The sequence below is a fragment of the Mercenaria mercenaria genome, chromosome 12 (genome assembly GCF_021730395.1).
Source record: "Mercenaria mercenaria strain notata chromosome 12, MADL_Memer_1, whole genome shotgun sequence".
NCBI lineage: Eukaryota > Metazoa > Mollusca > Bivalvia > Venerida > Veneridae > Mercenaria > Mercenaria mercenaria.
In genome coordinates, this window is record NC_069372.1 from 62,718,481 (window position 1) to 62,728,922 (window position 10,442).

At 36.4% G+C, this 10,442-nt stretch overlaps 1 protein-coding gene across 1 annotated transcript; it reads left to right on the plus strand.

Moving 5' to 3' along the window:
- Positions 1-7,263: 7,263 nt before the first annotated feature.
- LOC123534630 (uncharacterized) lies at positions 7,264-10,105 on the plus strand. Its single transcript, XM_045316950.2, has 2 exons — positions 7,264-7,448; positions 7,839-10,105. Exon 2 carries the CDS (start codon positions 7,841-7,843, stop codon positions 9,554-9,556), a length of 1,716 nt encoding a protein of 571 aa, XP_045172885.2. The 5' UTR covers positions 7,264-7,448; positions 7,839-7,840; the 3' UTR covers positions 9,557-10,105.
- The last annotated feature ends 337 nt before the right edge of the window (positions 10,106-10,442 follow it).

The window sequence follows — 10,442 nt, forward strand, 5'->3', positions numbered from 1 at the left end:
CTTTTTTCATAAACCGTATAGTTGTGTGTTGAGAACTGTTGTTTACATTCCAAAATGACTCAGTAGCGTGAGAAACCTATAATTTAGTATGACCCTTTATGTCTTATACATATTTATATCTTTAATTTATGCATTTGTCATATTGACAAACTAATATTTTACATCTGGCCGTGGTCGTAAGCCCCGGTGGCGCGTACTTATATAGACACACTACTTCATGCACATGCCATTAAAAGGGTCATGAAATTGGCCTTAATTTTTTCAAACGTTTTTAACAGAGTTTTAACAGGTCACCATTATAATTCACCCATTAATTCTTACTATTTAATGGGACTTTCATGACCATAGTTTTAATGCCATACATTAAAAAGCCATGAAATATGTATATTAAAACCCTGGTAAAATATACCTTGTTAAAATGACTTTGATGGTCATGAAAAGCTGCTTAAAATAAACCATTAAAATAAGTTAACAGGCTCCTTAAAACTCCGTGAAAATTTTTAATTGGCATGAAATTAATATGCAAACCCCCCCCCTTAATTCCCCATTAATTAGTAAGAACTAATGGGACCATTAATTCTTTTAATACTCTGTTAATGCCCGTTAATTATTAAAGAAATTATTAATGGTCTCATTAAATATGCCAGATTCAATTTTAATATTTTAATGGTATATCAAATTAAGGGCCATGAAAATTTGCCATAATAATTAGACATCTTAAGATAAGTAACTTCATATCTATTTTTGCCGTATTGATTTAAACTACGTATTACTACACGTGTAATAGTATCTATACATATGTACTGTTTTGTAAAATGCTAGAAGACTATTTGTTTCTTCTTTTTTCTCTCATTATTTTGTAATGTAAACACATGTTACAGCCTCGTACATATTGTCATATTGTATCCTTATTCTGTCATATGTTCATATGAAATGAGAAAATAAATGGATTTTGTATTATATTGTTTTGTACTGAGAAAGGTTTACAGGTACCGGTAGTTTTAACTATTCAACATTATAATATTGACCAACATTCTGACCAAGTTTTATTTGTACAGACATTAGGCATCATGTGTATTCAAAAAGCAACTGTTGATGACAATGTCAGCGCACAATGGGCAATCACAACTTAGCTCTACTTCAGTACTTTGTGCTCAGGCGTATGCACTTAAACAGCTAGGAGCAAATGATTGAGGGATTGCTTCACAAGTTCCCCCCTCCCCAATCAAGCGTACCACACTCTTTGATTCATCGGAACGAAGAAGCGATTGATCTGCCCATGCCCCAAATGAATTTAAGTCGGACTGTAAATCTTCACAATCATGTGTACTGTTCACTTCTCTATAAACCTTAGTTTCTACTCAAGGATTGGAAAATTAATTTGAAAATCTAAACTGGTCTGAGCACATTTTATAATGTAAATTCCTTACCCCACCTTTTTTCTTATACAAATGCTAATTATTTGGACAGGAAAAACAAAAAACAGAAAGGTGGCATGCATCAATACATATTTACCTTTACCAAAATAATGTAGATTGATGTTATCAAATAAATTAATATGTTTTCATCCGACTTTCATTGAAATAAATCCGATTTTTTGTAGGAACACAATTTGGCAAACATTTGAAAAACAATGGCGTAACTGCATCAAGGGGAAATAACTTTAATGCAACTAAATATAACATTATGATATATTATAGATAATGTGTGCATAGTATGTATTTATTGTGATTAAAGTCCATTTTAGAACAATATGGGACTGGAATTATAAGCATTCAATGGGAGTGCAAGCCAAAAACCAATAAAAAAAGGAAAATATACGAATCACATTTTACAGAATGAAGGATTTAATGGGCATCACATTGCTGTTAAGGGCCATTAAGTTTACTCTTAAATGAAATCGTACAGAACCTGAACATTTAATGGGCATTAAATCAATTTTCAGGGTCATGAATAATCCTGTTAAATTCAAAATAGACAGAATTTCACTATTTTTCAAAGCCATTAACATTTTTAGCTACCAAACTTAATTTGTAATGGCATGATTCATGGTAAAAAATGGGTGTTGTAATGGTATTTTAACATGTAACCCATTAATATTGTGAAATCTGTTAAGTTAAGTGATACAAAAATTAATGGGGTTAATTAACGGTTTTTCCTATTTTAATGGGTATTTTACAGTGTTTTAAACCATGTTTAATGGTATGTGCATCCAGTAGTGCACATACCATTAAACAGTACTTGACTAAGATATGCGGCTGCTGTGAGTTCGAACATCACCGGGGGTACTTTTTATAAACTGTACACAATATGCGAACGTGCATTTTTATAACATATCGCTTGTTTGACTAGTTATAATTTGTTAATTTCATTTCGCTTTTGTCGATATATAACTCCTCTTTCCTATACAAAATGTTTGCGCAAATTTAAACCCTGAAAACGATTATTATATTTCACTTTGATATTAATAAAAGTCCTCGGTACATCTTATGTTGTAAAGAATTAGAATTTCAGAAAAAAAAATAAATACAAATTAAAGTGTTTGCTACTGATTTGATTAATTAGTAGAATTGGAGTGATCATATTGTTTTGTTTTTTTTATATCGGGGTATTCGTTCACCTGAAAAGGTTTGAAACAAACAGAAAGCATACTAAACGAAAACAATTGATATAAAAAGATAACCAATTCTTTAAAGAATTCTTATCATCTCGGTCTAACACTTTTCTTCGCGGTTAAAAGAAATATTTCCAGTCTTTTGCACCGATGATTTACTTTGATTTGACGCCCTCTTTCTTTGACAATCGCTTTTCGGTAAAATACATAGAGAATCAAGATATGGATGTGCAAGATGACTAACAGATGAAATGTAAAATTTGTGGTGGTAGACTGTAATTGGGGCTTTTTTCCGGAATATTTTCCCAATAATTGGAAGCCAAAAGGTCTTATAAACATAAATTGCCACGTATTGCTTTGTATGTCAATATTCGACTTAGTATAAATACCGCACGATAACTCAAACGATAACATGTTTGATAAATATAATTTTTCTTCGAACAGAAAACATTTTTGTATAACATTACAGTACTTCTATCACTGACAACCTTATTGAGTTCAACGATGCATGAGGACGATAATATAAACATGCTGCCGTTTAAATTTCCATACGGGAGTACTACAGTATAGGTCACGTTCTTTTAGCGTAACTAATTCATGCAGGGCAGTTGATTCGCCAAAAAAAGGGTAGGAGCATATATGCAATACATATTAAAGCGGTATACATTGTAAGTTAGCGGTGATTGTAAACGAATACATGGCCCATAAGGATATGGCGTTGTCTTAATAAACTTGCTTTTCAATGCATGAGCCTATCTAAGCTGACATTTTTTATTCGACTGATGGTATAAATTCGCGCAATATCAGAAAAGTTATAAAATTGCATGCAATAATTAACGGCAAACGGGGAATTTCTATATGAACGAAGCCTCCATACTTAATCTAAATTTTTTGTCAAGGACTTTATTCCTTTGCGTCATCATTGGATTTTTACTGCCGGATTTTTATCGGTTTGTGTATTTAAATTACAACCCTGCAAACACGTGAAACGGTCATAAGTATAATCGAAACAAACGCAAAAACAGTGGCAGTCGTGTGTTTTTACTGATGATCTGAATTCACACGAAGGGCCTAAATATATATAGATCAGACGTCGAGCGCTCGAGATAAGATGTCGTACTCACGAGATGAGACGTCGTGCGCACGAGATAATATGTCGTGCGCACGAGATAAGATGTCGAGCGCTCGAGATAAGATGTAGAGCCCTCGAGATAAGATGTCGAGCGCTCGAGGTAAGATATCGTGCGCTCGAGTTAAGATGTCGTTCGCACGAGATAATATGTCGTGCGCACGAGATAAGATGTCGAACGCTCGAGATAAGATGTAGAGCCCTCGAGATAAGATGTCGAGCGCTCGAGGTAAGATATCGTGCGCTCGAGTTAAGATGTCGTTCGCACGAGATAAGATGTCAAGCGCTCGAAATAAGATGTCGAGAGCTCGAGATATGATGTCGAAAGCTCTAGATAAGATATCGTGCGCATGTGATAGATGTCGCGCGCTCGAGATAAGATGTCGTGCGCTCGAGATAAGATGTCGTGCACACGAGATAATTTAATCTTAAAAAAAGATAAATGCATGTCCTTAACATACCACCGTATGAAACAAACGATTAAAAGAAAAGTAATCTTCATTGATTATGTTCGTTTAATTTTGAAAATAGGATGACCAGTTGTGTGCACTGCTCTCCCAAATGATGTGACAAACTTGTACTTGTGGGAAGTTTGTTTTACTAATGACCTAAATACACAGAGAGGGTCTTAATGTATAAAGATATGATGTCGTACGCTCGAGATAAGATGTTGTGCGCACGAGATAATATGTCATATGTCGAGCGCTCGAGAAAAGATGTTGTGCGCTCGAGATAAGATGTCGTACACACGAGATAAGATGTCGTGCGCACGAGATAATAAGTCGAGCGCTCGAGATAAGCTGTCGAGCAATCGAGATAGAGATAATATATCGTATGCACAAGATAATATGTTTTGCGCTCGAGATAAGATGTCGTATGCACGAGATAAGATGTTCCGCGATCGTGATGAAATGTCGAGCGATCAAGATAAGATGTCAAGCAATCAAGATCAGATGTTCTGCGCACGAGATAAGATGTTGAGCAATCGAGAAAAGATGCCGTGCTTCCGAGATAAGATGTCGCGCTTGAGATAGGATGTCGTGCGCTCAAGATAAGATGTCGTGCCCACGAGATAATCTAATCAAAAATAAGTGAATGCATGTCCTTAACATACCACCGTAGTTTCAATAAATATTGCATGAGAAAATTGTGCAGTTTATTGGATCGATAAGTTATTGATTTGTTAGCTAGTAAAAAACACTTGCCTGTTAGTTACCGTGTCATGGCTTCAACACGTTACAATACGCTGGCACAGAGGTGACATGCACTACTCTAAGATTTAAATTGCACTTCTCTTTTTTATGTCGTTCATACGAGACACTAACTCGATGGAACGACTTAGTATGTCGTGGTAACGAGATGCTTAGTCGTGGGAACGACATAAAAATGAGAAGTGCAATTTTCAAAAAAAAAGTATTGCATTGAAAAAAGAGTAGCGCAATAAAATAGAGTAGTGTAATAATAAAAAGAATAGTGCAATACAAAAAAAAGAGTAGTGCATGCAAGCTATGTGAAGGAAAAGACATAGTAACTCGTGGGAACGAGTTAGCTATGTCGTGGGAACGACTTGCTTATGCCCGAACTTGACCTGGTGGGGGTTGGACTCTTAGTCGGTTGGGTTGGTATGAGCCTTTCCGTAAGGGCTAACGGTAAAGGCCCCATATACCCTTTGACACTGCATGTAGGCCAATCTCAGACTGGTTTTTGTTGCCTTTGATGTTAATCCATCCGTACTAGATCTAATGTGAGTTGGAGTGGGTAGGGCCCCAGTATGTTGGTACGAGTCGTTTGTCGGGAACACTCTGATATGGCGACGGAAGAGGCCTGAAATGTCACCTATATGTACTTCCATCTCCGGCTGATTGTTGTCACCTTAATTATATTGTCCCGGTCCATTTTCGGACATCCACCGTCGCTATACCGGAGTATCCCCGAGGGAACGGCTCCATTCCACGAGGGATCCGACATTCTCCAACAAGTCAGGAGGGATTGACTCGGCAAAACGCAGCCAGTAATTGATCCAAAGATAGTGTCTGGGTCACGTTCTGTCCTCCGCCGTCGGCAATCACGAGTATTTCCAAAGGAATGACTAACACCAGCCGACGAGTGGTCCGACCCTCTACAACCGCAGATTGACTGAAGGTGACAAAAACAGCCGGAGAATAGTCCACATATATTGTCTGGGGCCTTTCGGACCTCTGCTGTCGGTATACCAGAGCATTCCCGACGGAACAGTTCGTAACATCAAACTGGGGTTCGACCCACTCCAACCCCTACTAGGTCGATTTCGGGTTGACTGTCATTAAAGGTGACAAAAACCAGCCAGGTATGATCAACATACAGAGTGATGGGTTGTAATGTGTCTAAGCCGTCGGCATACCAGAGTATTTCTAACAAAAAGACACATTTCACGAGACTTTGGGTGCAACACACTCCGACTCACATACACGTACTTGTGGGAGCGTAGCGTAGCGGGAACGATTTCCCTGGATAGAGATTGACTCCAACCTCATTAGGTCGAGTTCGGACGGAATGATTCCGAATGCGACAACAACCACGAAGATCTGGGTCCACAGACAGTGTCCGTGTTTGTTCCTAAACCGTCGATATAAAAGGCCAACAGTGATGGGCCCACGTACAGTGTCAGGGTTGACTTACTCGTGGGAACGAGATAGCTATGTCGTGATAACAACTTGCTGTCTCGTGGGAACGGATAGCTATGTCGTGGTAACAACTTGCTATCTCGTGGGAACGGATAGCTATGTCGTGGTAACAACCTGCTATCTCGTGGGAACAAGATAGGAAGTCGTTTACACGACATAGCTATCTCGTTCTCACGAGTTACTAAGTCGTTCCCTCGACATAGCTAGCATGCATTACTCTTTTTTATAGTATTATTCTTTTTATTGCGCTACTCTTTTTATTTCAATGCAATACCTTTTTTTTAAATTGCATTTCTCTTTTTTATGTCGTTCCCACGACTTAGTAACTCGTTCCCAAGACATAGTAAGTCGTTCCCTAGTATCTCGTGGGAACGACATAAACAAGAGAAGTGCAATTATAAAAAAGAGTAGTGCATATCACCCCGTGTGCCGCCGTATTACAAATATAGTGATGGTGAAGTAAAAGTAGTAAAATATATTAAAAATATGGAAACAATGAGAAAAAAAAGACAAACATTCTAATGTAAATATGTAAGATGGTTTTTAAAGTGTCTTCTTTTTTGACTGAAATAAAATAAAAATGACGTATACTAGAGAAAAAATACTGCCGTAATCTGGGCTTGAACTTGCACCTCAAGGTTTGAAGTCATTAACGAACTGCGCCAGCGATATACCGTAAGTTTATGGTAAACAACTTACTCTATACAGGTACAAATGGACCGAATATCGGTATAACCCGTTTTCCGTCACGGTTCAATTATAGCACAGTATTGACAGAATAGTGAATAGAAGTTTAAGTAAATAAAGATGATATTGAGTTTCATTCCTATCTAATATTGTTATTGAAGGGGGGATAACACAGTTATAAATGCATCCATTTATATCCATTATTCATGTTTGTGTATGATATTTATGGAAGTAAAATATAATTTTCAGAGGAAAAAAAAATTATTGGGTTACTATTTTGTTCTGGACATTATTGGTGATAGAAAATTTGGTGACTTGTAATAGTTTACATAGTTATTAAGTGAAGGATAGCCAGGTAAATGTTCGTTTATTAATGGTTATGCGGGTTAAGACATGTTTTAACATTGTTTTTATACAGCAAAGAGAGAGATTAAGGAGGTATGACGTACAAATATTACTGAATACTAAAGTTTGGTAATATTTTTGTGACAGTACATACATTGAATTTGTATCTAAGAAAAAAATCTATTCTGATCAAATTAACATTCGTACGGGTGGGGTGAAAGTAAGAGTCACACCGTCATAATTATGTGGTGACTTTTGCAGGTTTTGATGGTTGGTGAAGACCCTATTAACATTTGTTTTAAAATAAAATGGACCATTCTAATATAGAATTAGTCTCCCAAATAAAGTTCTGCTGTATTAAATTTAGGTAGACAATTAAGTAACCGTTTTTACATTCCAGAAATGGCAGTGTCTGGACGCAAATTGTCAGACTTTCAAGGCTCAATATTACTAGGATCAGCAGAGGAGTTCGACCACAGTTGTAAGCCTTGTCTTACCATTGGTCAGCATGTAGCAGCTCACGGATTTTGTGTGGAATGCCAGGAAAATTTATGCAAAACTTGCTTTGAGTGTCACAAGAGGACAAAAGCCTCACGGAATCACCAGCTTCTTGATAAAGATAACTCGGAAAAGCATATTGCCAATAAAGAGTCGGAGGAATGCACTGAAAAATGTTCTGTGCATAAAAAGGAAATAATAAAATTTTTCTGTCTAACACACAAGGCTCTTGGCTGCAATGACTGCGTCATCTTGGATCATCGGACATGTAAGATTGACTACATACCCGATAAATGTGCAGGTATAGGGGACAGTGAGGAATACAGGGATATTATGGAGAAACTGAACGAGAAAATGAATGACGCAGAGGATGTCATGAAGAAAGCTGAAGTAAGAAATAAAGAGATAGATGAATGTCATGCTCGTATTATGAAGGAAATCCTCAACTTTAGGAAGGAAATAAATGAGCGTCTAGATCAACTGCAACAAGAAATTCAGAAAAGTGCAGACGAAAAGAAATCCAATGATGAAAAAATAATTCAGATGGTACTTGATGAATGTGCAAATATGTCTTCTTATATCAAGAAATTACAGTCCAGTTTAGAGGCAAACAAAACTTCAAAACAGAACGGACAGCTTTACATCAACATTAAACGAGCTGAGGGTAAACTGAAGTCAGATGAGGTGAAGAAAGCAGTTGGAAATCTAGCGAAGACAGACATGCAATACTCATTTAAACGGAACACTGATCTCGAAAATGTGTTGTCCAAAGACAACATATTTGGTAATTTAAACCTCAGTGCTAGCCTAGTCCCTCAGACAAAGAAGAAAACACTTGATACACTAACACACAAAAAAGATATAAATATAAGAACAAAGTCAGATCCTTATTTGTTACCCTGCCATGTCACAGGATTGGCTATCTTGTCCTCAAACGAACTTGTTCTGGCTGATAACAATAACAACAAACTGAAAGTTGTAGACAGACAGAGTAAGACTGTGAAAGAAGAAATAACACTTGACTCACATCCATTGGACATTGCTGTTCTACCCCAGGACCAGATTGCAGTAACAGTTCCAGGAAACAAAAATATTCTTATAATGAATACAGCTTATAAACTGACAACTGTATGCTTGATTCTACTTAAATGTGATTTCAGCTATATAACATATCGTCAAGATTATCTCTACCTGGTTTGCAAGGATCCTAAAAGTGTACTGGTACTGGATACACAAGGTAATGTCCAGAACACAATCTCCCTGAATATTGACATATTAAATGATCCACAATATATTGTGGTAAGTAAGGATTCCAGACAGATTTATATCAGTGACTATGGTAGCGACTCTATAGTCAGTATAACATTACAAGGTGATGTATCAGCTGTATACAAACACAAGAAACTTCTTGGACCACGTGGGATGGTGATGTTAGATGATGGATCATTGTTGGTGTGCTGCTTCAATAGCACGCTTCATCATATCTCAGGCGACTTGAAGCAAGGTCAGACAATAATAGATGATCTATGGAGGCCACAGTCTGTATGCTTCAGTCATTATCATGATGAAGTCAATATTGGCTGCGAGGGTGACCAGCTGAAAGTATTTAGTATCAAATGAACAGTCAAAAGAATAATATCTAAGTAAATTACAATAGAAATGGAATGTAACAGACTACAAACTGTACTGATAAACCGTATAAAATATAATTACAGGTTTCTAATAACATTTTGATTTATTCGAAAAAAAGAAATAACTGACAATAGATGTTTCAAGATACTTGCCTTCTATGCAAAATAATTATGTATACAAAATGATTATGATTAGTAATGATACTAATAAGTAGTAAGTAATGTCATTTAATGTTATTGTACAATTTGGTTTTATTTCATCAAACCTAATGCAATATCATGCATTTAGCTTTTACACTTATATCAATATGATATCTTTGATTTATGGACTTTAAATATCTGAACTGAATTTCTTTTTGTAACGTTCACAAATGTTTGATATATCTATGATGTATTACCTTAGTAGTCTGATTTGGACCCTTCAAGCAAATTATTCATTCCACCATGCCAGGTGATCCTCGTGCTGTTTATGACAGCACTGATTATATTTTGTTTATGTAAAAAACGAAAAACATCAGGTAGACCTTATAGGATATTTCTCGATTCAAAATACATTATTTTATATAAGAAAAATACCGTTACGCTACAAACGATAAAACTGAAGTGGAACTTTGTTATTGCGCGTCACTGAATGTTATGAGTTACCACCCATGCACAGGTGCTCTCGGGACGGGTCGTAAACACATGACAGATATTATTAATTCAAGTATGGGGAGACTTTTTTCCGGCATGTAGGATATACTCTCTGAGAGTGAATTTCCTTTTTATCACTGGTCTGGTTGTTTCTGCGAGCCTCTGTAATGAAAAAAAAACTTTTTGAATTTGATAATAAAGAGAGATATCACTTGATATTTACAATACAGCTTTGACTTTAT